The sequence below is a fragment of the Halichoerus grypus genome, chromosome 13 (genome assembly GCF_964656455.1).
Source record: "Halichoerus grypus chromosome 13, mHalGry1.hap1.1, whole genome shotgun sequence".
In the NCBI taxonomy this organism is placed as follows: domain Eukaryota; kingdom Metazoa; phylum Chordata; class Mammalia; order Carnivora; family Phocidae; genus Halichoerus; species Halichoerus grypus.
In genome coordinates this window covers 62388992-62416717 of record NC_135724.1, presented here as the reverse complement: position 1 = coordinate 62416717, position 27726 = coordinate 62388992, and the positions used below count along the sequence as shown (strand labels likewise).

Sequence of the window (27726 nt, the reverse complement as noted above, 5' to 3'; positions counted from 1 at the left end):
TTTAATTGTCTGCTCCCCTCTGAACCGGGGACCTGGCACCCAGCAAGTGTGGCAAGGCGGAGTGAATGGTGCGCTACTCCAGGGGCGCACGCGGAGCCTTTGCTGTGTGCTCACAGGCTCACTGGCCACCTCAGGGAGCCACCCTGGGAGTCCTCTTGTACTGTCCTTCCCACCGCGCATTCTTTCCTGGTAGCAGGTGTTAGGGGACAGGTGACACCACAGGTAGTGTCATTCTGGTTCCTGTTCAGGAGTGGCATGGGCCACCCCCAAACCTGGGACGGCGCAGGTGCCTTCCTGCTCTCAGATGGAAAGCTGGGCTCAGATGGAAGAGGAGGCTCGGAATCAGCCCTGCGCATCCTTGTTGGGGGTTGGCGCTGTGCCCCGGCCCTGTCAGGCCCTCACTGCTGCAGCTAAGTAAGCTCTAGCCTTGTGGCTTCCTTCCCCTTGCTGCCCAAGGACCACGGGGGCAGAATCTTTGGTGCTGCCCTGCTGGGTACAAAAAGCTCCACCCCAAAGCCATCCTGTTCTGCTGCAAGGCCAAGGTTACAGTGGCCTGAAGGGCCCTGGACGGTGTAATGGCAGCAGCACCATCTTTTACTTGCATCAGATGGGGTGAGGGCCCCACCGCACAGCTGCATTTACCCTCACGAACGTCCCACCTGACTCACGCAGCAAGGATGCTTTCAAAGACTGGGTGCCTTGGGGGCACCTGGGTGGCTCAGTTGTTAAGCGTCTGCCTTTGGCTCAGGTCATGATTCCAGGGTCCTGGGATCGAGCCCCGCATCGAGCTCCCTGCTCAGTGGGGAGCCTGCTTCTCCCTCTCCCACTCCCCCTGCTTGTGTTCCCTCTCTCGCTGTGTCTCTCTCTCTGTCAAGTAAATAAAATCTTTAAAAAAAAAAAAAAGAGTGGGTGCTTTGGCCAAGGTCTCAGAGGTCAGCAAAGCTGCCCTAAGAGCAACCCTATCTCCCCATTTCCCAGGACTCTGCAGGCCCGAGGCTCCCCAAGCCACAGCGGCACACAGCTTTGCCCTTCCACATCCGCTGTCAGCTTCTTTCCACTGCTGGCCAAGCGCCCTGCCACTCCCCTCACAGCCACCATCTCCGTGATGGAGGCCTCGTCCCTCCCTTGCTCAGGCCCCTCAACACTCCTGCCCCATGGGGAGGCATCCAGGGGCAAGGGGTAGGGGTCGGTCACTGAGCAGGCATGTGGTGGGGAGCACGTCATCACGTGTGGGGCTGGCCACGTCACCACGGCAAATGTGGTGGCACTGTGACTAGCTCTGGGGAGCCCATCCTGCAGGGCTGGGCATATGACCCAGCACCCAATCCCTGTTCCGGAGCCTGGCACCACCCCCGTGCCTGGTTTGGTTGGTGATCCTTGGTGGCTCCAGGAGGACAAGCCCGGGTACTGTCCCCTGCCTCGGGGCACCCGCGAAGCACTGCAAACAGGGAGTGCTCACTGCCCATCAGTTTACAAGCGTCCCCTCAGAGAGTCCATGCAGTGCATGTGCTGAGCACCTGCTGTGTGTGCCCACTGGGCTCGCGGGGAGGAGGTGGCCAGGTCTGACTAGTGGGGTCTGCAGGTGATGGCGTCTGGTAACCTCAGGAGGTGAGCCACCACCCCCATCATCAGGACTATAGTTAATATTGGGCCGGGGGCTGGGGCAGCGAGCACAGATCATCCCCCCCGCCCCCGCAGAACCTCCGGCGGGGTCCCGCAGCTCTTTCCCCATCTGGAAAGGGGGCTAGGGGTGGGTGGAAGCCGGCAGACGGCGGTCCCAGCCAAGTGCTGCCCGCGGGGACACCCCCACGTGGACAACCCCTGGCGGGCACCCCCCGCCCCGCGCAGAGAGCCCCCTCCCCGCCCCGCCCTACTTGCTGCGCTCGGCGCCGCGCCCCGCACCCCGCCGGCCGCCGCCGCCGCCGCCGCCGCCGCCCAGGTCCGCCACCGGAAGCGCCCGCCCGCTCCTCGCAGCGCAGCCGCCATCACAGCCCTCGCCGCGCGGGGCCTCTCCTGCGCCCGGGCTGTCCGCCGCACTGCCTGCGCCGGCCCTGGGCGGGTCCTCCAGAGCAAGGACGCTGCAGCCCGCCGAGGGCGAGGTGAGAGCGCAGGCGGGTCGCGGGGATCCGGCCTGGGGTGGGTCTGATCCGGGGTGGGTGGGTGGGTCTCCGAACTTGGGTTAGAGCTGATCCAGGGTGGGGGGGTCTCCGGACCTGGGGTGCATCTGATCGGGGTGGGAGTCTGCGGACCTGGGGTGGCTCTGATCCGGGGTGGGGGTCTCCCGACCTGGGGTGGATCTGATCCGGGGTGGGGGTCTCCCGACCTGGGGTGGATCTGATCCGGGGTGGGGGATCTGGGGATTTGTCCTAGGGTGAGGAGCTGCGGATGCGGGGTGGGAAATTAGAACCCGTGTGAAAGGATCCGACCTTGGGTGGGAGTCTCTGGACAGAAAAGAAGGGGCTGGGATACCAGACTGGGTTGAGGAAGTGGGAGATCTGTGTTGGAGTGGGAAGATCCGACTTGGGGATAGGGTTCCGGACAAGGGTAGGGGATCCAGCCTTCTGTGGGGAGCCATACCCTAAGGTGGGGGCTGTCTCCTGGGGAGGGCTTTGACCTGATGGGCTTTCAGGGTCAGGGCCTGACTCGCTAAGGGAGGGTCACACTTGGTCTTTGAGCAGGGATCAGACGCTTGGGAGTGGGAGAATTGTGGGCATCCAGGCCCTGAGGGGCTCAGTGATCTTTCCAACAAGTTTTCCCCTGGGAAGGGAAAGTTTTCCAGGGGAAAACTTGGGGTACTGCCAGGCTTTTCCTTTCAGGGGAATGGCTGCTACACCAGAAAGGAAAGTGACCAGAGCCCAACACCCCACAGGACTGGGTCTGGGTGGTGTGGCCTCATACCGACGTGAGAATGTTGAGAAAGAGAAAGTCACCCCAGATTGGACCTGACTTACCGGTCAAGAGCTGAGTTCCATTCGGATTTGTTCAGAGGCACTTTTAAAGGGAGAGTGAGTGTGTGGGGGGATGGGAATGACAGGACTTGAGTCAGGGAAGTGAGAAATTACAAAATTGGGAAGAGGTGGTTTGTCCATGTGACACCCATCTGGATATGCTAAGTGATGCTTATGGAAGTTAGGCTTCCCTGCTTCTACAGAGGCTGGGAGATGAAGCCCTATCCTCAGGTGTTGGCTGAAACAGTCATTTCTTTTGGAACCCTTGAGTTTTCTCTGTCGTGCACCTAAAGTCATCCTAAGGATGCAGCCTTGAGCTGATAGACACTAGTGTTTGTTCAAGTCTTTATAGGCCAAGATTGAGACCTAACTGAGAATTCTCAAGGCTCAGAGGAGCCTGGATAGAGTATGGTCAAGGAGAGAATCTTCGGCAGGTCCCCCTCTTGTTGAAGGAAAGAAGAGATGTTCCGTCTGCTGAATAATAGAAGCCTGTTTTCCATTTGATCACCTTTTGTTGAACCAACTGTTGGGACTTGGTAGTAGAGGATACTTGCTGGATGATTCCAGTGATCAGGCATTTAATGAGGGACCTTTCTATGGAAACAGAAAGGAAAGCGAAGATTAATGGTCAGAGCTGAACGTAAACCTGGTTTTTGATCCCTATGGGTGGCCAGTTGGGATGAGTTTAGACATTGATGTGTGAACATCTCTAGGTTATGGGGTGAGGACCAATCCAGTGGATTTCCCAGTTTGTAGTTTGAGTGTTTGTGGTGATAGTATAGACATAAGTGTCACAGTCAAGGTTATTTCCCAGAACAGAGCATGGAAGATGTGGGAGTTCCCATGGGCTGGGAGTGGCCCATGCAGCCGCAGTTCCAGGAATGAAGGCGGGCACACACAATTTGTTGCGATGATGAGCTCCTTGAAGGTTTTATCACGTTCATGTGGGGCTTTTTCAGATCCTGGAGGAAAAGGGGCAGCAACAAGATAACCGGAGTCCCAGGAAGGGTCTGGGTAGTCAGATTTTAGTTCTCAGTGATGCCAAGTCAGGAGGGAAGGAGGAAAAATTGGAAACATCAATTTGGAGAGTTGTAACCAGATACTGAAGGAAACTAGAAGAACTGAGGGTTTGGTAAGGGCTGACAAAACGTGTAAGATGGCAGGATGGTAGTCCCAGTCACAGGTAGTATAGTAAAACCTTGAACACAATAAGCAGGATTAGAATCAGATAACCCACAAGGGTGTATTATTTTTCCCCATTGAGACATAACATTTCCCTCTAGAGCCATCTCCCTTTTTGATCAAAGATAATCAAAGGAAGGGGTGTCTGGATGGCTCAGTTAAGTGTCCGACTCTTGATTTCGTCCCAGGTTGTGATCTCTGGGTTGTGGGATCCAGCCCGGTGTCGGGCTCCATGCTCAGCGGGGAGTCTACTTCTCTCTCTCCCGCCCCCTCCTCTGCCTCCAACCCCCACTTGTGTGTGCTCGCACACTCTCTCTTTCAAATAAATAAATAAATCTTTTTTTTAAAAAAAGGTAGTCAAAGGAAGATTATTCTTGTTTACAAAATAATTCTGGTCTCATTAAATTTGGCCTGATTATTTACATAAGTGCAGCAAAAATGGCAATTGACCACATAGACCTTGTTAAGTTTGTTTTGTGGAACTTTTTATGGGGAATCTCAGATTGGAATTTTAAAAGCCTTTCAAGGCTAGGAAGCCAAAGCAAGAACTTGCCATCAGACTTCACCTGTAGATTTGGGTGAATTCCTCTCTTCTCAAGGTCCCCCAAATATCTTAGGGTTCATGGGTCTGCCAGGAAGTGACCTTCCTTACTCACCTGTAAGGCTGGGAATCTCTGTAAGCCATGTACCAGGCTGGTTTTTTCGAGAGGGCTTCGTAAGCATTGCTCCTTGTAAAGTCGACTGCAGTTCCTCAAAACCTTCTGGTCATGTCTGATACCATGCATCATTTTCAAATATGACATTCCTTGGTTATATAACCAATGCTTTAAAATTATGTCCTATTGCAAAGAGGACAGATTCTTATTGAACCTATGTAAATAACTATATTGCCATGAAAATAAGAATACTCAACAATAGTTTCCAATTTTTGGAGGAATCAAGCAGGGAGAAGAAGATAAATGCTTCAGTTTTGTTTACAAAAGTGTAACTTGCTAGAGTGGGATGACTCACAGATAGCTTAAGAGAAAAAAAGAAAGGGTGTTTTTTTATATCCAGAAAATGAAACACTAATGAGCCAAGAATATTCCAGACAAAAGCCATATAAAATTATAATCATCTTTTATCAGTTCATCCAGTTCTATTTAGTTAATTCTTGTCTAGTTTCACAAGCCCATAGGTTTCTCCACTAGAGTTCTGAAGCCCCTTACTCAGTCCCATGGGATGATCTCAAGAGTTACTGAAGCAAGGCCAGTGGAAGTCTATACCCCAGGTACCTGTCATAGTCCTTTCCATGGGTCTCGGAGATAGTCTCTTTCTGTTGAAGACAAAGCACTCTGGCCTGTAGCTGATTGCAAATGCTTTTGAAGAAGAATCAGAGCAAAACAAAAACTATCTGTGGGTAACAAAGACTTAAAATGGCCAGGAGTTAAAGATTTGGTGGGAGTCCCTTATAAAAATAAGACAATTGACAAGGAAACTTGATTGTTTCTGTAACATACACACCATTTAAAATATTAACTGGAATGATGACTGATAACAGTATACCAGAATATTGCATGGTCAGTGAGGGCACTCACAAATTTATAGGAACTTTATGTAAATTCTGACATCCTGATATTAATAACATCAACTCACAAATATAACTTCTGGAAGGTTAAGCAGCATGTCTTAATTTGACAATGACTTTCATGAAATCCAGCGTGTCAATTAAAACGACGTTTAACTCATCTCTTTTATGAGGTGAAAAAACAAACCCTTTGAGATCTTCCAGAGGCCTTCTGGGAAATCCCAAAGCCAGTTTGAAATCAAGAAAATAATTTCATTTAGGATTTGATTTGGGGAAGGCAGAGTTGTCAAAAATATCGAAAGGTGTGAATGCTTGGCTAAATAGGATCCCAGTTTACTGTGGAACAATTTTTTGGTTATTTACCTAACCTAAGTGACAATATAAGAATTCATAAGTAAACATAGGAGATAACATGATTGTTTAAAAAAAAACTACTTGGCTCTTTTGCCAGTGAGAAGACTAGATTATCTTACGTAATCAAGGACATGGTAATGACAACATGAAACACAGAAAATTATTTTGATAGGAGAGAATCTTTGTTTCCACAAAAGGGAAATGTTGGTAAAGATTACTCAGACGGTAAAGAAAAACCTTTCATAATCTCTTGTTAAAAGCAGACCAGTAATCCAAGAAGTTTTGTTGCTTTAGCAGAGAGAAAACCAAACTCTAGTTTTACATTAGTATGTTATTGATAGTAAAGCTTATTTCAAAAACTTTATATATAAATCCATTTAATCTTAGCCAGCTTTGACCTACAACTTCCTATATCCATTCAGGTTCTTGTCCTATACTTTCCCTTTTTGAAAATGTAACCCTAGGATACTTCTTTCCTTAACAAAAACAAATCCTACATTCTTTGCATACTTTTCATGTGAAACACATGCTATTTTCCTCAAATTCTTTGTATGCAAAGTTGTTTCGCTTCGCCTTGTTTGTAGTAGTTGTTTTATTTTCATATACTGATTATAATTTTTAGCCATTCGCCACCTTTATTTTACAGAGAAAACTAGGATGTAGGTAATTATGAATCATCAGTCATACACCAGTATTCTGTAACAGATTAGCAAATTTTATGAGTATGCCGTGTCATAATCTATAGACGTATATACTCTGAATAGTACAAATATATCTTTTTAAGATTTTATTTATTTATTTGAGATAGAGGGAGAGCAAGAAACAGCACGAGCAGGGGGAGGGGCAGAGGAAGAGGGAGAAGCAAGCTCCCTGCTGAGCAGGGAGCCTGGTGGAAGGGGGAAGACAAATAATCTGTCTTAGGACCTCAGGATCAGGACCTGAGCCGAAGGTAGATGCTTAAGCAACTGAGTCACCCAGGCGCCCTAAAACTTAAACTATAATTAATAATGAGTGTTTCAGCACTTTATCTTATGTAGAAATTATGTATTCAATGAATATCTGTTAATTTGACTTAACTTGGCATAACTCTAAGGTCGCTAATTACCAGAAAGATTTTGGAGACAGTTTTTAGAAGCAGATACGTATATACATATATATTTTAAGTAATCTCTATCCCTAACATGGGGCTTGAACTCACGACCCCAAGATCAAGAGTCACAGGCTCTACTGACTGAGCCAGCTAGGCGCTTGGAGGCAGATATATTATAAAACAACGATGATTGTTGAGGGGTACCTCGGTGGCTCGGCTGGGTGACCAGGTCTTAATTTCAGCTCAGGTCATGATCTCAGGGTCATGGGAATGGCCCTGCATTGGGCTCCTAGCTCAGCAAGGAGTCTGCTTGAGGTTCTTTCTCTCTCAAATAAATAAATAAATAAATCTTTAAAAAAAGAATAGGAACTCAGTTTGATGAAAATCGGATTTATCATATGTGCAATCTTAAACATTGAGTAGATATAATATTAGTTTATTTGACTGGTAAGCCAAAGTAGAATAAAAATGTATGTTTGTATTATATTTAATGTTGATAACACTGAAGATATACCTGTTTCATTAAATCAACAATATTAAGCTAGTCTTATTTACCAAAGATTACCCAAATTATGTACACTTGAATAACAGTTGAGTTGGTTCTTATATTCCTGGGCGTTTGGGGAAGATTTAATTTATTTAAGTGCTTATTTTTCTCTAAGCCAATTAGATAAAGATAGAGCTACTTTAAGGGATTTTATAAATTAATTTGGTAATACCTCTGGAGGTAGAGATACTACACACACCCGTGTGTACATACATACGTAAACATGCAGACAGGTGCAAATGGAGATCTTACGGTTTTCATTTAAAACTTATAGCCATGCATCAGGCATAAATACAATTATATAAAACTCACTAGTTTATATGAGAGTTGGACCTTGTCTTTGTTTCATTTTATATATATATATATATATTTTTTTTTAAAGATTTTATTTATTTTTTGACAGACACACAGCGAGAGGGGGAACATGAGCAGGGGGAGTGGGGGAGGGAGAAGCAGGCTTCCCGCTGAGGAGAGAGCCCGATGTGGGGCTCGATCCCAGGCCCCTGGGATCATGACCTGAGCCGAAGGTAGACACCCAACAACTGAGCCACCCAGGCGCTCCTCATTTTATGTTTTTATCTGAATTGTGTTTCTAGCAGATGGAGCAGGTTAGTTACCTGTTCAATATGAGGGCTAAAGCTTTTCACCAGTGTTCATGGAGGAGGCCTTTAAGATTTTTTTGCCCTGGTATATAATCTTATGGAGGCTGTGGACTAATGTCTGTTTCCAGTTGGCTTTTTTTTTTTCTTGTTCAACCTCAGGTGGTTACTATTGGGGGTCCCTGAGTCCTTTGAGAGCCCCCGATGGGGCAGGAGGGTCTATGTGCCAGTGACTGTGGGAGCTGAGGGTCTGGAGGAAAGGGGAAGGTCTGGCAGGGTGGGTGGGAAGGAGGAGGTAGGGGCTTGCAGGGGTCATATCAGAGGATGCAGGGGAGCTGGAGGGAGAACAAAGGTGGTACGGGAGGAAGGAGGAGCAGAGGAGATGGAAGGGAGAGGTCTCAGGAGCCACTTTGGGGAGATCTGCAGTTTCCCACGAACGCCATTGAAGTTCCAAATTATCCTTAGTGAAGACATGCCAATCGGAAAGGAAGTGGACAGAATTAGCACCATGGTGGCACATTGTCAGCAGGGGTGCGAGAAGGGGGTTTCAGTCAACTGAGAAGCTCCTGTGGGAGGAGCACGATCAACCAGAGAGACAAAAAGGCCTCCCCAGAAGCCAGGAAGTACTTCCAGCCCAGGAGCTACCATTTCGAAGCCTGGCCTCTCACCCAACCTCTGAGAGTATATTCAGAATCATGGAATCGAAACCTGCCCTCGCTGCTGTAATGGATGTTTGTCAGGAGCACTGGATCGGGAGTCCGACTCACCACCAGATGCCCTAAGTGAGCGGCAGACCAGAGACGGAACAAAGGGCTGCCATCCAGCCTTTGAGGAGTAAAATGGGGAGTCCACATTCAGTTCGCACACGGGCAGGGCTGGAGGCAGACAGTTGCTGGGGCTTTGCTGATAGTGCCCATGAGCCACCAGAACTGTCCCAGTCCCCAGGCAGAGTGGGATCTTGGGCTTTGCCCTGTACGCTGGCCTGTGGGGCAGGCGGCCAACCACCCCTCCCTGGACGCTCACCCTGGCAGGCCTCTCCTGGCCCACTCCACCCCCACCTTTCTGTCCTCCCCACAGGGATCCTGGCCAGCCTGCCTTTTGTTGCCCCCAGAATGTTCTGTGCACTCTGAGGCCTGTCCATTCAGAGCCAAGACAGCTGGCCCTGCTTCTAGTGCATGAGCCCGTCGACCAGAAGCGGGGTTGGGCCTGTGGTGGGGGTCCTCCAAGAAGCAAGTGCTAAGACAGGGTCAGATGTGACTGGGGGAGCTGGGATGCTCGGCCCTGCAGCTCTTGGTCAGGGAGGTGGCCTGCATTCCCTCTGGCCTGGACTTCTGATGCTCCTGCAGCCTCAGGCACAAGGACCATCCTGGCCCTCCCTCATTTCCAGAACAAGTGTGGGCAGGGACCTGCTCTTCAGAAGGAGGTGATGGCAATGTGGGCATAACAGCAGATCCTCAGAGAGGAACCAAAAGGTCTAGTGAACTCTCACGGGTTTTTTCAATGAGCCTAGGAATGATGTCAAACAATTGATTCATCTTTTTACAGAATGGTAAGAGTCTCGGTAACTTATCCACTGACGGTTGCTCGCAATATATTTATGAAAAACATTTTCATTTCCTTTAGAGAAAAAAGAGTGTCATCTAGGATATGTTAAATGCATAAAAGAACAATGACTAGCTGACACAAGGGATAGACCATCTGGCTACGAAGCAGAGAGAGAGACAGAAGCAGCACCGAGGTACCCATCCCACAGGGCTGGAGCTTAAGAACTGAGTGGGCAAGGAAGGGGCAGACCTGGCAGGGAGTGGAGCCCCCCCCACGCACGTGTTGGGGGGCCAGGCCTCGGTGAAATTGTACCGTGTGTCAGGCTGGATATAGAGAAGCACTTTTGTCACAAAGGATGATGGAACTGAAGGTCCTGGGCCCAGTGGCTCTGGGTGTCAGGGGCCCATGCGCCTGTCCCCACCTTGGATCAGGGGTGGCTGGGGGTCTTGGCCCAGCTGCCAAGCATCTTGATTGCCCCCGTTGGGTCTGGAGGATGATAAACGGTGATCAGAGTTGATGGAGGTTATGGTTTTGTGGTTGCAGGGGGAATACTGAAGGATGGGCTTATGATAAGGAGGGTTTGGGGCTGGGTGTTATTTTTTGCCCTGTGGGGAGAGGGGTCTGTGAAGAGATTGATGCTGGCAATACACCGTAGGCTGTCGGAAGGAAGCACACCGGGCAAGCAGACTCTGCTGAGAAAGGAAGGCCCCCTCCACTGCCCCCGGGAAGGACCATGAGTGTGTCCCTCCCAGGTGTCCATGCTGCACCCGCCCCCCCCGCCCCCGTTGCCCCCCACAGCCAATTAGCAGGGTTAGGGCAAGAGACTCCTGAGCGCCCTGGGTCCCCTAGGGAGATGGGAGTGGCGGTTGATTTTCTGGATCCTGCTTCCTTACGGGGATTGGCGTGTCCCTTTTCCTTTTTTGGAACAGGGAGGGCCAGAAACAGGGTTGCCTGTTTTGTTTGTTTCACACTGTGTTCTTTTTACTGTAGTAAAACTTAAGTTAGGGACACCTGGCTGGCTCAGTCAATGGAGCGTGCATCTCTTCATCTCGGGGTTGTGAGTTTGAGCCCCACGTTGGGTGTAGAGATTACTTAAAAATTAAATTTAAAAAAAAAATACATAAGTTAAAATTTGCCATTTTAACCATTTCAGTGTTACAGGTGTACAATTCAGTGGTATTAAGTACATTCACGGTGTTGTGTAACCATTGTCACTATTTCCAGAACTTTTTCTCATCATCCCCAAAACAAACACCATACCCATGCCCCCCCCACCAGCCCCCAGCAGCTTCTATTCTACTTTCTTTCTCTATGGATTTGCCTACTCTACATATTTCATGTGAGTGGAATCCTATAGTATCTATCCTTTTGTGCCTTTGTTTACGTACCATAATGTCTAACATGGTTCATCCATGTGGTAGCATGAATCATTGTTTCATTCATGTTAGTGACGAAGTACAATTCATTGTAGGGACACACCACATCCATTCATCTCTTGATAGACGGGCTGTTTGTACCGTTTGGTTGTTGTGAATAATGCCGCTGTGAACATTGGTTCAAGTCCCTGCTTCCAGTTCTTTTGAGTATGCACCCAGGAGTGGCATTGCTGATCATATGATAGTTCTATATTTAACTTTTTGAGAAACCACCAGACTGTTTCCCACGGCAGCTGCACCATTTCGCGTTGCTGTCAGCAGCGCACAAGGATTCCGGTTTTCCCACATCCTCATCAACATTTGTTATTTAACATTTACCAACTTTTTTTGGAAAATAGCTGCCCTAATGGGTGTAACGTGCTATCTTGGGTGGTTTCAATTTGCATTTCCATAATGACTAATGATGTTGGGCACCTTTCCATATGCTTATTGGTCATTTGTAGATCTTTGGAGAAATGTCCTTTGCCCATTTTCTAATCGGGTTGTTTGTCTTTTTGTTGTTGCAAAGTAGGAATTCTTTATATATTCAAGACCCCCCCCCCTTTTTTTTGAGAGAGAGCGAGGCATGAGCAGGGGGAGGGGCAGAGGCAGAGAAAGAATTCCAAGCAGACTCCCCGCTGAGCACAGAGCCCCACATGGGGCTCGATCCCACGACCCCGAGATCATGACCTGAGCCGAAACCAAGAGTCAGATGCTTAAGTGACTGAGCCACCCAGGCGCCCCTATATTTTCAAGATATTAGACCCTCATCAGATGTATGATTTGCAAATATTTTCTCCCATTCTGTGGGTTGTCCTGATGTCCTTTGGTTCTTTTGATAATGTCCTTTGATGCTTTTAATTTTAATGAAATTCAATTTATTTTTCTTTTGTTGCCTGTGCTTTTGGTGTCATATCTAAGAATCCATTGCCAAATTCAAGGTCATGAAGATTTACTCCTATGTTTTCTACTAAGAGTTTTATAGTGTTAGCCTGGAAGTCAAGGCTTTGATCCATTTTGAGTTAAATTTGGATGTGGTGTGTATTATTCTTTTGCATGTGGAAATCTGTTTGTCCCAAAGCCATTTATTAGAGGGACTGTTCTTTCCCATAGAGTGGTCCTGGCACTCTTGTTAAAAAATCATTTGATCATAGATGTGAGGGTTTATTTCTGGCCTCTCAGTTTTGTTCTGTTGGCTTGTATGTTTACCTTGTGCTAGTACCACACTGTCTTATTTACTGTAGCTTTGTAGTAAGTTTTGAAATCACGAAGTGTGAGCCCTCCAACTCTGTTCTTTCTCCAGATTGTTTGGCTATTCGGATTCCAAATGACCTTTTGGAGGATTTTTCTATTCCTACAAAAAAATGCCATTGGAATTTTGATAGGGTTGCATTGTATCTGTAGAGGACTTTCACACTGACATCTTAGCAATATCGAATCTTCCAGTCCATGAACATGGGATGTCTTTCCATGAATTTGTGTCTCCCTTTATTTCTTTCATGCTCTCATGATACTAAATGTATCATCTGTGGAAGCCTTATAAAGGCCTAGCCTCTTCAGCCAAACCCCGAAGTCCATGAGCAGCTTCTCCCTGCACTACCACCACTGCCCAGAGGTCAACAGCCATGAAAGATAGGAGACCCGGGATCCTGCACCGAAGCTTTGCCTCCAACCCTTGATGTGGCCAAGAAACCACGTTTGAAACTGTGCTCAGCGAGCCACTTAAAAAGTTTCCCTTATGGCTTGTTTTGAACACATACAAAACAGAGAGGATCTGAGAGTTGCCACTTGGCTTCTGTGCTCTGGCCTCCTGGCCGGGGGTTGAGTTTCCTTTATCCTCCTGATGATGCCCCCTCCCCCCAGAATGGTTTAGCATTGCCCTTTCTGTTTGCATGTCTGTTAGGTAACCAGGACTCAGAGCCAAAGCAGAGCCACCTCCTGGGTGTGGCCCCTCCCTGTGCCCTCCTATCAGCCCTGAGGTACACAGTGCTGTGCAGACAGATCTAGAGATTAGAGATTTACAAGCCAGATTTTTAACACAAGCCAAGCATTACGGAGATTGAAATTTATAGTTTATGACCCCAGAGTCCAGCAAGTAATTGGTTACCTAAGTAGAATATTACTTCTTATTTTTGATATTTATTTCCAACATTTACTGGATATTTTTTTAAATGCGGAGAATAAAACAGAGTGGCCCATTTTATCATCACCCAAACACTACTACGAGTAATAATAGTAATGACAAAGCAACACAGGTGTGTGGTTAGGAAATCCTAAGCAGTAGAAAGTTCCAGCTCCTTCAGGCTGCAGGGGCCTCCCCTCACTGCTTCCTGTCAGCTGTCCCCCAGAAGAGAGATAGTCCGCCCTTATCCACTGTACCCTCCCCTCGTGTGGCCCCCTCACCGGCCTCCTGGGTCATGGTGCATGCTGCCCTTCAGGGGCCCTTGCCCAGTGTGGGCCCCGGAGCTTCAGGAGACAGGACACCTGATGTATACTCTTTCTGGCATGGTGGGGCCCAGCGTGTACCCCAGGCAGGGGCACCACACTCTGGTGCTGAGACCTGCCACACCTGCTCAGGACTTCAAGCCTTCTGCTGTCATCTGTGTCCCTGGTGTCCCAGGCTGAAATCTCACTACCTCTTTGGGGCCTTCAGCTCTCTGAGGACGGAAGGGTGAAGCGCTGCCATAGTGGGCAAGGCTGGCCTTGAGGAAGTGGCCCAGATATCTGGACCCTGGTCATTTTCAGGTTATTGTTTCTGTCGGTGAGATCTAAAGGCAAAAGAATCCTGCACAAAATTTCTCTGCTTTGCTGCTGAGCTCAGAGAAGGAGTGCACAGACCCATTCTTGAGCACGGAAGGCAGGAGCCGGCTGGGAGAGGGTTCTGAAGGTCAGGGTGGGCCTGGGGACAGGAGAGCAAGGGTGGGCAGAGGATTGGGGCCCATTGTGTGTGCACACTCCGACCCATTGATAAAGTGTTCAGTGTAAATAGGCCACATGGCCTAAAACACCAGAATCTGGGTGTCCACACTCCCTTGGGGCAGAGCCTCAGTTTTCCCTTCCTCTGCCCTGTTCCCCAGACCACCACTGTCTCCTCATGGTCCAGCGTGGTGGGGTGTAGAGTGCTCAAAGGTCCTCAAGCGCTCTTGCCACCAAGGCCCTCAGCCTGCCTGCTCTCCCGGATGTGCCTTTCCAAATCGGAGCCTCTGGGAGAGCAAGGGCCTGTGTGGTTGCTGGGGTTCCATGGCCCTTCCTTGTGAGGCACCTCAGAGCGACCCATCGGCCCCGGCGGAAGCTTCCCATGTTCCTCTTTATTTTTGTCCTTTCCCATTTTTTAAGATGTCTTGCCTGAACTCTGAGCATCTGCCCAGAATACCGCAGACTCTGCTCTGTGCTGGCCAGGTGCCCAGGGCTGAGGGGCTCAACCTTGCCTGTGTCTCCAGGGGCCCCATCTGACTGGGTCCCGAGCTACCTGAAGGGAGGTTGCCAGGGGGAAGTGGTGCTGTCCCAGTAGTTGTCTGCTACAGCTGGGGGGTCTCCCTCACCTATGGTGCAGGCGACAAGGCTGGCCTTCACCCAGGGCGGATGCAGCACGGGTGGCTGTCCCCGAGGGGAGTGGCGAGCAGGTCTCTGTCCTGTGTGCCTGGCCTGGGCACCGCCTGTGTTCTTACCTGGAAACTCACTTAAAGGGCCACACGAGTGTCCCCGACTATTCCTCGTGTGAGGACCCAAGAGAGCTGTACACGGACGGGGCCTCCCCTGTGCCCACCTCCGTTGGGGCTGTCCGGGAGGGTCCCCAGGCAGGAGGGCCAGACACAGCACCTGCTCTGTGCGCCTGAGGGAGCAGCCCCAGGGGCAGGAGGTCTGCATTCCCCTGGCACTGAGATGAGCCGGGCAATTGGGACACATGGCTAGCCTCTCGAAGGCTCCCATCAGCAATGGGGGGCAAGAGCAGCACCCCCAAATGGAGGAGAGGGTGGGTAAGCCAGGAGGGGCAGGTCTGCACTAATGCCGAGGGGCTTTGAGCCCCCAAGCTGGCTACGGGGCTTCCTGGCCAGCCACGAAGCACCGAAGCCCGTTGCCCTCCCCCTTCTCTCCCCTCCTCCTTACCCCACTGTATCCCTGCCCTGTCTTAGATGCCGGAGGCCCCACCACTGCTGTTGGCAGCCTTCTCCCTGGGCCTGGTGCTCCTGGCGCTGGTGCTGTGCCTGCGACGCTGGGGCTTGGCCATACCCTTTATCTACTGGCACGAGCTGGTCGTGCAGCCCCTCTACAACCTGTTCATGGGCAACACCAAGGAGCAGCGCATCCTGCACCATGTGCTGCAGCACGCAGTGGCCGGGGACCCACAAAGCGTGCTGAAGGCCATCGATACCTACTGCTTGGAGAAGGAGTGGGCTATGAACGTGGGTGACAAGAAAGGTGGGCAGCCCGGCCAGCAGGTAGTGGGCATGGGAAAGGGGACCTCGGCAGGGGCAGCACCGCCTGTAAAGGAGAGGCCTGTTGTCACTGCTGCTGGGTGTTGGGGTGGGGGCTTGCCTGGAGCCCTGGAGGCCTGAGCTACCCACGCAGCTGCTCCCCGGCCAGGGGTAAAGGCTGTGCAGAGGCCCCGGCATCCGCATCACTGTCCTTGTGGGGAGGGACGGACGTTCGATAAACTGCCCGGGACCCTTCCTTGCCACACAGCGACTCAGCCGACATTAGTCGGTAGGCCTGGCACTGGCATGCCTTCTCATGGAGCTGGGTGACGCCAGCTGTCCCTGCTGGGCATGAGGGTGCACAGAGCTCCTGGGACTCTGTTCCGCTCAGGCTCCAGGGCCGCCTCCTGACCTTTGGACTCCAGCCTGGGGTACGGGCCTGTGCTGTGCTATACCCCTGGGAGCTGGGCCCTGGGGACAGATGAGATAGCCATTGTCCAGCCCCCTTGGAGCCTCTGACAGTGTCCAGGCCGGGGGGGGGGGGCGGTGCCAGGGAGGCCCTGAGTGCAGCCTGTGGGCACGGTGGGGTGAAGGCTTCCGCAGGGGGCAGCTCTGGGTTAGGACGAGTTGGGCTCAGTTAGGAACCATGCGAAAGAGAGGGACTAGCGTGTGCTGAGACCCAGAGGCCTGAGGGACTCTGGAAGCTCGGAGGGTGTGTTTAGTGCGATGGGGGGGGGGGGGGGAGCAGGCATCGGGAGGGGCCGATGCTCAGTCTGGAAGGAGCGGGCCCAGGACCAGGAGTGGGTCACCTCCCTCTGCTGCGCTCACGCCCTCCTCCGCCCCGCAGGCCAGATCTTGGATGCGGTGGTGCGGGAGCAGTGCCCGCGGGTGGTGCTGGAGCTGGGCGCCTACTGCGGCTACTCGGCCGTGCGCATGGCCCGCCTGCTGGAGCCCGGGGCCCGCCTGCTCACCATTGAGATCAACCCGGACTACGCCGCCATCACCCAGCAGATGCTGGACTTCGCGGGCCTGCAGGACAGGGTGTGTTGCCGCCCCAGGGTGCAGAGTGCAGGCACGGAGGCGCCAGGGGCTGTGCGAGGCAGAGGGGAAGGGCCTGGGTCGCCCCAGTGCAGTTCAAGGCCGCATTCAGCCTGTTGTACCTGGCCTCGTGGTGCCTCCCAGGCCAGGTTTCCCGGAACCCCCAGCAGCTCTGTGAGGGAGGTCTTGCCACCCTGTTGCACAGAGCAGGAAACTCCCAAGACCACCCTTGGAGGGAGGGGGTAGAGTGGGGACTTATCTCCCCAGAACCCCAAAGAACACTGGTGGTGACACTCGAGCCGGTGTCCAGGCAGGGCGGTCTGTGAGTATGGGCACCGACAGAGTGCCGTTCCAGGTCACCGTTGTGGTCGGGGCATCCCAGGACTTCATCCCGCAGCTGAAGAAGAAATATGATGTGGACACGCTAGACATGGTCTTCCTCGACCACTGGAAGGACCGGTACCTGCCGGACACGCTCCTCCTGGAGGTGAGTTGTGCAACCACCTGGCCCACATGGGCCTTGTTGCTGGCTGCTGGTGCAGGGGCTGCCCTGGCTGGCCCTGGCGGCATCGGTGATTTGGGCAGGGAGTGTGGAGGGCCAGAGGAGGCCTCAAGGGCGGCATGGAGATGGGAGGAAGGGTGTTCTGGGCAGAAGGAGTTGGCTAGGCCTGCTAGGTGGCCTGCGCTGGGATGGCAGGGAGGGGTGAGCACCAACAGGGCATCTCCTGCCTGTTTTCCCCTGAGGCTTCTTACTGCGCAGCCCCCTCCACCCCTCTGTCCCTGTCCTCACATCCCATCCTGTCCCAGCCCTCAGTGCGGCTGCTTGGCCAGCCACAAGTGAGGCTGCCTCGTCCCCAGGTGGGGCACCGGGCAGGCCCTTAATGAGCTGATACACACAGCTTTATATCGATGATCACTACCTTCCCCCACGTGGGTGGTCAAGATCACACTTCGTGGCTACTTGGTCCTCCACTGGGGGCTCGGATGTTTCGCCCCACCACGGCCTCCCCCTCCTGGTGGTCAGCATGGAGTGATTCCATGTTGTCCATCCCATGCTCACCCACCTCAGTTCCCCCATGGGCTGGCCACTCTGCCCGGTGCAGAGGGACTGTGAGCGTGGGCTGCATGGCCACCGGAGCCGTGGCTGGAGGCTGGGCAGGACCTTGCACCAGTGGTTCTAGTGCAGACGTGGAGGGCCAGGTGCTTGGCCACGCAGGAAGGAACCTGCCCTGGCCGGGGGTCTATGAGGGCACAGGATATTGTGGGGATATCCTGGGGCAGTGGCCCAGAGCCACGCGTGGAGGGCCCTGAACACCACACACCGGTGGGGACATGGGGGGTTTTAAGTGGGTGAGGACAAGGTTAGATCTGTCCCCAGAAAAGATCTGTGTTGGGTGCATGGAGTGTGGGGAGGGATGGCTGTAGAGAGGGTGGTGCTGAGCTCTGAGGGTGGAGGGGGATGGGGGAGCCAGGAGCTAGAAGTTGGACTGGTCACCTGCTGAGACAGGTGCTCAGTGGGGGGATGGCAAGGAGACCCTTGGGCCAGGAGTGAGGCAGCTGTGGGGAGCACAGCTGGCCGGGGGAGGCCCATCCCTAGGCCAGGGGCATGAACCTGGAAATCAGGTGTTGAGGGCAGAGGCCAGACCGCCAACCCAGCCGGGCCTGCACAGGGAGGGAGGGATTTCAGCAGCTCTGGTGTGTGTGATAATTGCAGGGCCTGCATTTATAGAAAAGTAGCAAATATTGCTGTTTAGTAACTAGGAAACTAATAGTTTTCTCAGTGCTGCTTGTTCAAAGCTGGTAATTATCTCAAAAGAAAAGAAGTCACGAATTGGGAATGACTGTGCTTTTTACACACGCATTCTTTAGCCCCGCAGCTGGGCTCTGCGGGCCCTCGGCTTTTGCCGGGTCAGCCTGGCTCTGCAGCGGCCCCGCCGTGCCTCTCTCGGTCGGGGCTTAGAGGCTGGCAGGGGTGGGTGGCAATTTGAAATCGGATGGCTGCTCTGAGGAGGCCTCAGTGCCATGTCTCACGGGCTGTCTCACGGGCTCTCCACGGGGCTGCTTGGGTGTCCTCACAACATGGCGGCGGCTGGCTTTCCCTATAGCCAGGGGTGGGAGGCAGAGATGGGAGGGGCAACACAGGAGCCGTGGTGCCTCTGCAGGCGGATACGCCGCTGCCTCTGCCTCCTTCCCTTTGTTAGAGGCGAGTCACTAAGCCCGGTGCCCACCCAACGGAAAAGGAACTGTGCACAGTTTAAAACCACCTCCAGGAAGGCTGTTTCCTCCCCGCAGGGCTTCGTGCAGCAGGTTTGCTCAGACATGGTCGGCTTCTGGCCAGAATTCTCCGAGGGGTCTGTGTCCCGTGTTGGGAGGCGTGTGGTGGCTGGGGAAAGGCAGGATAGGTGCTGCCTTTTTCTCCCTTCCGTCCAGCTTCTTCAAGGGTGGGTAGGCCCCAGCGCCCTCCAAACGTGCCCAAAGCTTCTTTCTTTTGTTCCTTCTTTCCTGGTTAACTCATTGGTTTCCTGTGTCTGATGACTTTCAGGCCACTGACTGTCCCATCTGGGGCCAGCAGTGCCTCCTGAAGTCTGCTCCTGCTTACCCTGTCTGCTTCCGGCTGGAGACCTGAGCTGCGTTTCCGGGGCTTGGGCCCGGGGCGCCTCCTCCGGGACATTCTAGGGCTTTCTAGCCAAGAGTGCTACGGAGCTTTCTTTTTATATGAGGAAATGCGCCATGATTCACAGTGGTACCTAACTGTTCAAATTCTGGCTCGTGGGTTGTCTCTCGCCTCACTGACCTCACAGCTGAGTTTTCCAGTCTGGCTACGGAGGACCCTTGGCTTCCCCCACAGCGCACAGGCTGGAAGGGACCATGGCCACCAGGAGAAGTGAGACACTTCTAAGACTCTGTGCTAGGGCACATCCCTGGGGCGGCGGAGGAGGGGGGGAGTGGGATGCAGAGTTAAAGCCCTTGTTTTTAAGTCACTTAGAGATGCTCCATTGCATGTGGTCCTGTTGGCAATTTGAGACCTGCCTGGGGTCACTTTGATTTTGCTTTTGAGGTTTCGGATTGCTTATTTTTTTTAACTTTTATGATCATGTGAAAAAGCAGCTCTCTGCTTCCAAAGTTAAACCTAGGACAAGGCAACTGGGGTGACCAGTTGCCCTGGTCTGCCCCTCCCGCACAGGCAAGCAATTCCTCTCCAGCTCTCTTTCCATTGCTTCCTATAATCTAGGCAGCCTTGCCCCCAGCGCACCACCCTGGCCGTGTCTATCTGCTCCTTCCTTCTGCAGAGCCTAGGCCCAGGCGCTGGCAGAGAAGGGGCGTCTCACATGCCATAGTTTGGGGATGTCCAGAGCAAAGCCCCGACGGGCCCCCATCCCTGCAGGGTCACCCTGGTCAGGCCAGTGAAGACCTCAAGTGACAGCGCACATCTCACCTGCAAGAGCCCGGCACCAGGTGACCGAAGGACCCGCTGGCCTTGAGTCGGCCTTATGGCCGGAATCCTGGCTCCGTTGTCTCTTCCACTTCCTCATCCGGCTAGCATCACTGAACAACTCCTGTGTGCCTGCCACACGCTGTCCTAGGGGCTGGGGACGCAGGACCTAACGGGGAGCAAAAGAGTTTCCGTCACAGAGCCACATTCTGGAGGCAGGACTTGTGCTCAGCTGCCAGGGAGGAGATGGGAGGCAGTGGGGAGACCCTTGTGACCCCAGGAGCTGGAGCGGGGCTGACTCCAGGCCAGGCAGAGGCCAGTGTATGGAGCCACCATCTCCAAGAGCACTTATCCTCCCAGTTTGGGACGGGCTTGCCGGGCACCTGTCATCCTCACCCTTTCCCACCATCTGTCCCCCGCAGGAGTGTGGCCTGCTACGGAAGGAGACAGTGTTGCTGGCCGACAACGTCATCTTCCCGGGAACACCAGATTTCCTGGCATACGTGCGCGGGAACAGCCGCTTTGAATGCACACACTTCACCTCGTACCTGGAATACTCAAAGGCAGTGGATGGCCTGGAGAAGGTTGTCTACATGGGCCCGGGCAGCCCAACACAGCCTTGACCACCCACCCTGCTCCCGGATCCCCTGCCAAGCCTGAGGGCACAAGGGATGCGCCCCTGCCAACCTGCTTTTGCAGTTCTGGGGTCCAGTGTAGCACGCTTGAGGCGTTTGAGCCCAAAGCCTGCCGACCCTGGCCCCTCTCCACGGCGACTCCGGGCTGTCACCCCTGGTCTACCCCAAGTGTGGCCCACTCACCATACACAGTCATTGCAATAAATCTGTAAAGTATGTTTGTAAATACCAAATCAGGACGGGTGGTGCCCAGGACAGTGTCTCTTGCTCCCACCAGCATTTCAATCAATAGGGTTTCTTACGCAGATGGGTCTTCAGGCATCGACATATGCAGTAGACGCTGGAAGTGGGAACCTGTGGAAACTGTTGAGCTGTGCACTCGCAGTCTGTCCTCGAGGTTTGCTGTCACCAGGTGGCAGCAATGCCTCAGTGATGGCACCGTGCCCAACAACTCACACCCACTTGTGATTCCTGAGTTCTTTCACCTTTTTAAGAATGAAATATACCTTCTTTACTAAAATCAGCTCACTACTACTAATCCTGTATACCAGTATCATGTTTAAAAGATGCTAAAAGAGAAATTAAAATTTTAAATATTTAAATAGATCAACTTAGTGCTTCTTTTTAACTGCTCCCCCGCTCCTTCTTTCCTGTGATGCCCTCAGCTAGTGCTCCCCTTCACTGGATGCTAATGTTGGCCCAGGGGGCTCATGTGGCCAGGCTGAGGTTATCTGTTGCATCCCCATGGGGATGTGGGCAGGCTGAGGTGAGCCCCCATCTGGAGGCTGTCCTGGGAAACTGGAACAGGGCTGCTGGTCAGCCTTCCTGTCTATCTCTGACCAAGCAGGCACTAGGGAATGGTGGACATGGGGCCCCCACCACAGTGCAGGGTGTTGAGCTCTCTGGCACCTGGCCCCTTGGGGTCCCTGTGTGGCACTGAGTAGAAGCCAACTTCCCCAGTCCTACTCGGCCTTGTTTATGGAAGACTGGGCTCAGGTCAGCTCTGGCGCTTCTACAGCTGCCCAGCTAGCAAGGGAAGTAGAATTGCTTTGCATCTACCTAAATCCACAGCTGCCTAAATCCCCAGTCCCAACCCTGGCTCCTGGCCCCAAGGCCCCCTAGCTACCTCAGAGGCTCTCCAGGGATCCCACCCCCGCCCCCCCAATCCTGACTGAGCCCACCTGTGTGCAGACTGACCTCTGGCCAGGACACCACCGTGGGAATCAGGGCCTAGCTAACCACCCCAAAGCAAGCCCTCTCCTGTGTGTGTGTGTGCAAAAAGGGGATCGCAGTGAGCCTGGGAGGACATGTGCAGAAACACCCCTGCAGCCTGGGAGCTGAGCCCCCTCTGGACAGAGCACATGGACACCCGGGAGCCACCTCCACCCATGCCCCACCTGGCAAGCAGGGAAGAGCGAGCAGCTGATGGCAAAGGATCTGAGCCGCAGAAAATAGGAAGTTTCCTTTGTTGCTTTTTTTAATTTTTAAGTTTTCTTACAAAAATTTAGGTGTTTACCAATACAGTCTTATTTTGGTTTTGTTTTTAATGCTTTTTGTCAGTGTTTTTCTTCGGTTTTTAAGTCACAAACAGCAGGCACTAGGCAGCGTCCCCCGCTGCTGCCGAAGGTCAGTCCCAGAGGGGTGACTCCGGGCTCCGGCAGACAGGGTCTTGTAGCCACGGCCGGGCCAGAGTCGCTCAGGGAAGGCTCCTGCTGCACTGGGGTCCCATGTAGCCGAGGGCAGGGTGGGGGCAAGCACAGCCTGACCCCCATCTTGCTGCCTCCAAAGCCTCTCTGCACGCATGGGCCAGTCCGCCCCCCCACCCCCCGCCACGGGCCATGCAGGGTGGGACTCAGCGCCCAGCGGATCCCCTCTACCTTCCAGAGTCAAACTCCTTCTCTGAGCCCCCCTCCTCCCTTCCCTGCTGTAAGCTCCTCTGGGGTCCCGCACACACAAGAGCACACTCTTCTATACCACCAGCCCCAAAGCAAAGCCAGGTGCCCTTCCTGCCGCTTCCCTGGGCCCCACTCTGGCAGCTCCACTGGCTTTCTCTCTCTCTCTCTCTCTCTCTCTCTCTCACTCGCACACAGCACCATGTCAGTAAACAGCTAACTCAGCCTAGGGAGTTAGGAGGGAGGGAGCGAGGGGCGGGAAGGGAGGTGTGTCCAGAATGTCCGGCCCTGGCTCCCCGGCGAGAAGCGCTGCCAACCCCGGCCGCCAGGGGGCTCCAAGCTCCACAGCAGGGTCTGGGAGGGCCGGCCCTGGAGTTCCCTTCTTCCCACGATCAGGTCCCTAAGAACAAATGGCTGGGCCCGAGACCTATGGAGGGAGAGGGGAAGGTTAAGCAGGGCGGCCCGGGGTCTGGCGGACCCCTCCACAGACTAGGCCAACGAAAGTGTGGACCAAGGCAGCTGCTGGAGGTGGCAGAGGCTGACCCCGAGAATCTCAGCATCAGGGCCAATCCGACTTGCTGGTCGTTTGGGGGGCACTGTGCTTGGGGCATTTAAATGTGGGGGGCCCGTCCCTGCTCTGGCCCCATTTGCTCTGGGCCCCGATGACACAGTGCCTGAGCCGGGACTGCAGGCCCATGGGGGCATGTCCGTCTCAGACACCAGCCTATCCCTAAGATGGGCATTTGAGCCTGCTAAGCTGGAAGCCAGAGTCCCACCAGGGAGCACCAAGGGACAGAACATGCAGCCAGCAGAGATTAACGAGAAGCCCCTTCCCAGAGGACAGGAAACAGCTGAATGAAAAACCAGACGAGAGAACGTACCAGGCATGCAAGCTAGACCCAGGAGTCAACGGGCTGAGGCTTAGCGTCCCCCACGGCGTCCACCAGCCTGACCGCGGGCCTGCTGGGCCCAGGAGGAACCTTCCTGCCGGGGTCGGGCTGCAGCGGACAGGCAGTGGGCAGGAGGGCGTTAGAGGCAGAACAGAGCAGGTTAGTCAGCACTGATGGGTGGGGGCTGGGCTGCTCAGTGGGTGAGGCCAGAGTCGGGGTGCACACGATGGGGGAGCTGAGCTAGTGTGGCTCACAAAGATGCACACGGACGCGTGGACACACACAGGCCTGTGCCCAAAGCCAGGGGATGGTCACAGAGCAGGTTGGCAGGTACCACCCTGGAGGCAGGACAACAGTGGGCCCATCCCCGCCCCCAAATACACACACACACACGCAGGCAGAGAAGGGTGAAGACACTTGTGCTCAGACTCCCCTGGCCCTTGTGCATTGTTCTGGGCAGTGCTCTCTGTCCCATGCCCCCTCTCTCCCAGTGGGTGTGAGCTTCAAACCACCCGCACCCACAGACTGACTCTGACGATAAACTTCCCAAGGCAGGGGGGCCAGGCCCCAGGCTCCATCTCCCAGCCCAGCTGCCCTGCAGGTGAGCCCCACCCCAGGTGGACCGGCCAGCCTAAACTCAGCACCTTGCCAGGGCCCCTCTCAGGCATGCCCTAGGCACCTCCCTAGGCACCTGCCCACAGCCACTTACTTTCAACGGTTCCTTCTCAGAGGCCTCCCCTGCAGGGTCACTGCCTCGAGCCCTCCGCTCCCTCCGGTCCACAGTGGAGTATCCGTCTTGGGGTGGGGACATGAGGGGAACTCTGAGGGGCAGGCATCGCAGGAGCAGATCTCCCTCTCAGCCCAGACACAGGGGGCCCCTGGGACAGGGTGCATTGGGAGATACCCCCACCTGCCCTGCCCCAGCACTGTGCTGGAGACTTAGGCCAGGTCTTCTCATGGCCCCTCGCACCATGGTGGCTCAGAACCCTCCAGCCCCCTTGGGCTGGCAGACCAGAGACTGTGGCTGGGCACTGACCCCTCCCTGGTTGCCCAGCCCCCTCAGCAGCACCCCTAAACCAAATTCTCTTTTCCAACCAGCACCTCCTTGGAAGGCTTTCCCAGCACCAAACACACAAGGCAAAACCACCTGGCCCATTTCAGCGCCATCCCCGCCCCCGCCCCCCCCACAGGAAACAAGCAGCCCTGTATCTGCACTCACCTGGGCCAAGTGCTTCCATGGGGATCACGTCCCGGCTGCCTGGTTTCTCGCCATCTGCAAGGTACAAGCCAGGTGGCTGGCTGGTTGCAAGAACCAGTGGGGATACCAGGACAGACAAACCCACAGCAGGGCTGGCCTCTGTTGACCCTGGGTACGCTTTGTCGCTAACATCTTTGCACCATTCTGCCGGGCCTCTGCCATTGACACCCCCCCACCCCCACTTAACATCAATGTGGACACCACGGGTGTAGAGGTTGTAGGAGGCTGCAAGCCAGGAAAGGGGCCCCCCTACCCCTCACCTGCCTTGTCACCATCAATGCATCTAGGTGGAGGAGCATCTCTTATACCTCAGAGATAGGTTTCCACGCCCCGACCCTGTATTCACCAAGGCTCTTGTCCACCAGTGGCAGCGTGCTGTCGTCAAAGCCTCCGGGACTCGGTGCTCCTTTGGGTCCCTTAGCAGTAGCAGCGGCTGACTGGGGGTGGAGGTGGGGGGGGCACAAAACAGGGTGTGGTGTCAGGGGCACTCCTGTGGGGGACCTAGCCTGGAGAAGTGAAAGAGGAAAAGAAAGGCCAGGCAGGCCGCACCTGGAAGCGTGCCTTGGTCCAGCCATCCTTCTGCAGGGCGCCACGCAGCTCCTTGTAGCTCCACACAGTCTGCAGCACGTGGGAGGCGGCCTTCGCTTCACGTACCGATTGGCTGCGGCCAGGCGCAGGGCGGGGTCAGCACTAGCCCCGCCCCCCGGGCCCCGCCCGCCCCGGGCTGCACTCTCACCCACCTGGCAGCGACGAGGGCCACCAGCGCTGGAACGCCTTGGGCCTGCAGTAGTGAGCGCGCATTGTCTAGGCTGTCGGACACGATCTCGTGGATGGTGTTGAGCACGGCCACCACGGTGTCCTCCTCCAGGCGGGCACCTGGTCGCGCCGGAGCCTGCGCATTGCGCACGTTCCGCACCAGCTCGGCCATGGCATAGCTCCCTGAAGGGCAGGGGCAGTTGTCAGGACACGCCTCTGCCCAGCCCAGCGGGAGGGAGCGGGATCCACCAGGAGAGCCCCGGCAAGCTGCAAAGTCACCCACCGTGTCCAGGGGCTAGGCCTTGAGACTGCTCAGGGACGGAATGATAGGGGCAGGGCTGGGCCCCTGAACTCCTCCCCACCCTGCTGGCCCCCAGCCCCTGCTGGTGGGACCCCAGAGCAGCCCACGGGGTTCTGCATCCCGGCTCTGCCCCACCCGCGTCCTCACCAATGAGGTCCTTGTTGCGCCGGTCCAGGGAGAGGTTGCGCAGGGCGATGGCAACAGCACGCACCACCTTGTCAGTCTCGGACTGCAGCAGCTCCACGAGCACCGGAAGGCCACGCTCCTTGCGCACCGTGGCACGGATGTAGGTGGCCCACTGTGGCAGTGGAGCAGGGAGTGTGCTCAGCACACTGGGTCCCGCCCACACGCCTTGACACTCTGCTACCTGAGCCGCCTGTTCCTCTGGCTGGACCCTCCTCCCTGGCAAGACAAAGCCCTACCCAAGCAACTCAACGCCACCTCCAGCTGGCATCCTTTGTGCTGCGAACCTCCCGGACCCTGGGGAGGCACTGTGTCCCGTGTGGTCCCCACCCTCCCAGCCTGGGCAAAGGCAGAGGCCGGCACCAACAGGGTACCCAGGATTCTGTCTGTCCCCTCCCTGCCAGATTCGGCCTCTCACCATCCAGTTGCCGGCGCTGAGGTTCTGCAGGGCGCCAGCGGCAGCCTCCAGGGTGTTAAAGTTCCGGCTCTCCGTGAGGAGGGAGAGGTAGAGACGTACCACCTCGGGCTGATACAGCAGCTCAAAGCCTGGGCACAGAGCACCCACCGCCCACAGTCACCCAGGCCCCCTCCATTACCCCTTCTCCCCCCTCCTCCCATCAATGCCCCCAGGGCAAGAGTCAGCTGGGGCCAGGAATGGGTGTGGTACAGTCAGGGAAAATTTAACATCAACACATTCACCCGTTATGAGCCACCCGAGGGAGAAAGCATTCCCCCCGTTTCATGGAAGAACAGAGGCTCAGTGAGGAGGCAGTGGGTCTAAGTGAGGTCGTTGTTCCCTTGACCCTGCTGCCAAAGAAATGGTATTGGACCTGCCTGGCAGCCAGAGTATCCAGAAGGCCTGGGGTAGGGGGGGAGGTGGCAACCAGGGCTGCTCCCCTAGCAACAGGACTCAAACTCCCTAACAGGGCCAGCCCTCCTGGGTAGACAGGCTGTGCAACTAGGGGGAGGAGCCCTAGCCGGAACAGGGCCCTGTTCTCTCTCATGTAACTTAGGCTGTTACCAGTGCACGCCCCTAGCAACAGGGTCTGCCTTCTCAGTCTGCACCCTGTTCAACGATTCCTGGTCCCCCATCAATTGAGGCCTGTACCCAAACATTACTCCCTCTCCCCTGTCCTCCCACCCCATGTTTTATCACCCCCTCCCCATTCCTCATGCCTCATCATCCCTTCACTTCAGCTCTGCCGGGCTTCCTGTTCTGCAGATGCTCCAAGCATGTCCCCCACTCAGGGTATTCCCCCTAAAGGCGTCCGCAGGCATCGGTCTCTCTGTGTGTGATGTTTTCCCCTAGGCCTCCCATGGCTGGGGTCTTCCACCCTGCTTGGAGGCATCTGGGCTTGCAGGGTGGGCCGTGGCCTGGGGCTCACCAGGGCAGAGCTCCCTTACTCAGGCTCAATTCCCTGTACAGAACAGCACCAGCACACAGTAGGACTCCAACAGACACAGGGGACGAGAAGGACAAACCACTCTGCTCCCTGCACTATCAGCCTCCAGACTAGATCTGACTGCACACCTCAGCTCCCAGACCGCCGGGAGTGAACGTGAGCTCCTCAGAGGATACTGGAGGTCCTGCCTAGCTGGTCTCTGTCCTTCACTGAAGGCCTCACTCTATCCCCTCTAGTCTTCTGCATGCTGTGTGACCTTGCAAATGCCTGGCCTC

At 54.5% G+C, this 27726-nt stretch overlaps 3 protein-coding genes and 1 long non-coding RNA gene across 13 annotated transcripts in view; 1 reads left to right on the top strand and 3 right to left on the bottom strand.

Moving 5' to 3' along the window:
• TXNRD2 (thioredoxin reductase 2) overlaps positions 1 to 2003 on the bottom strand; it is a 50911-nt gene extending 48908 nt beyond the window's left edge. For 2 of the 3 annotated variants that reach the window (XM_036104214.2, XM_036104216.2), the window contains exon 1: positions 1875 to 2003. In XM_036104214.2, the coding sequence (XP_035960107.2) occupies positions 1875 to 1986 (112 nt within the window). In that variant the 5' untranslated portion in view covers positions 1987 to 2003. The remainder of the gene's footprint in view (positions 1 to 1874) is intronic. The other variant, XM_036104215.2, reaches the window with a different exon arrangement.
• COMT (catechol-O-methyltransferase) lies at positions 1965 to 21374 on the top strand. The gene is made up of 5 exons (XM_036104219.2): positions 1965 to 2099; positions 15381 to 15666; positions 16510 to 16703; positions 17056 to 17187; positions 20556 to 21374. Exons 2-5 carry the CDS (start codon positions 15381 to 15383, stop codon positions 20754 to 20756), a joined length of 813 nt encoding a protein of 270 aa, XP_035960112.2. The 5' UTR covers positions 1965 to 2099; the 3' UTR covers positions 20757 to 21374.
• Positions 18472 to 20662, bottom strand: LOC118543314 (uncharacterized). Its single transcript, XR_004921009.2, has 2 exons — positions 20530 to 20662; positions 18472 to 20302 (listed from the first exon to the last, which is right to left on the bottom strand). It is a non-coding gene; the product is annotated as an uncharacterized LOC118543314 (long non-coding RNA).
• Positions 21375 to 22227: 853 nt separating the features above from the next.
• ARVCF (ARVCF delta catenin family member) overlaps positions 22228 to 27726 on the bottom strand; it is a 50614-nt gene continuing 45115 nt past the window's right edge. For 7 of the 8 annotated variants that reach the window (XM_078060618.1, XM_078060619.1, XM_036104205.2 and 4 more), the window contains 9 exons: positions 26467 to 26594; positions 26013 to 26163; positions 25549 to 25747; positions 25358 to 25469; positions 25155 to 25245; positions 24770 to 24823; positions 24260 to 24345; positions 23542 to 23658; positions 22228 to 23087 (listed from right to left, as the gene is read on the bottom strand). In XM_078060618.1, coding sequence (XP_077916744.1) covers positions 23554 to 23658; positions 24260 to 24345; positions 24770 to 24823; positions 25155 to 25245; positions 25358 to 25469; positions 25549 to 25747; positions 26013 to 26163; positions 26467 to 26594 — 926 coding nt within the window. In that variant the 3' untranslated portion in view covers positions 22228 to 23087; positions 23542 to 23553. The remainder of the gene's footprint in view (positions 23088 to 23541; positions 23659 to 24259; positions 24346 to 24769; positions 24824 to 25154; positions 25246 to 25357; positions 25470 to 25548; positions 25748 to 26012; positions 26164 to 26466; positions 26595 to 27726) is intronic. The other variant, XM_078060620.1, reaches the window with a different exon arrangement.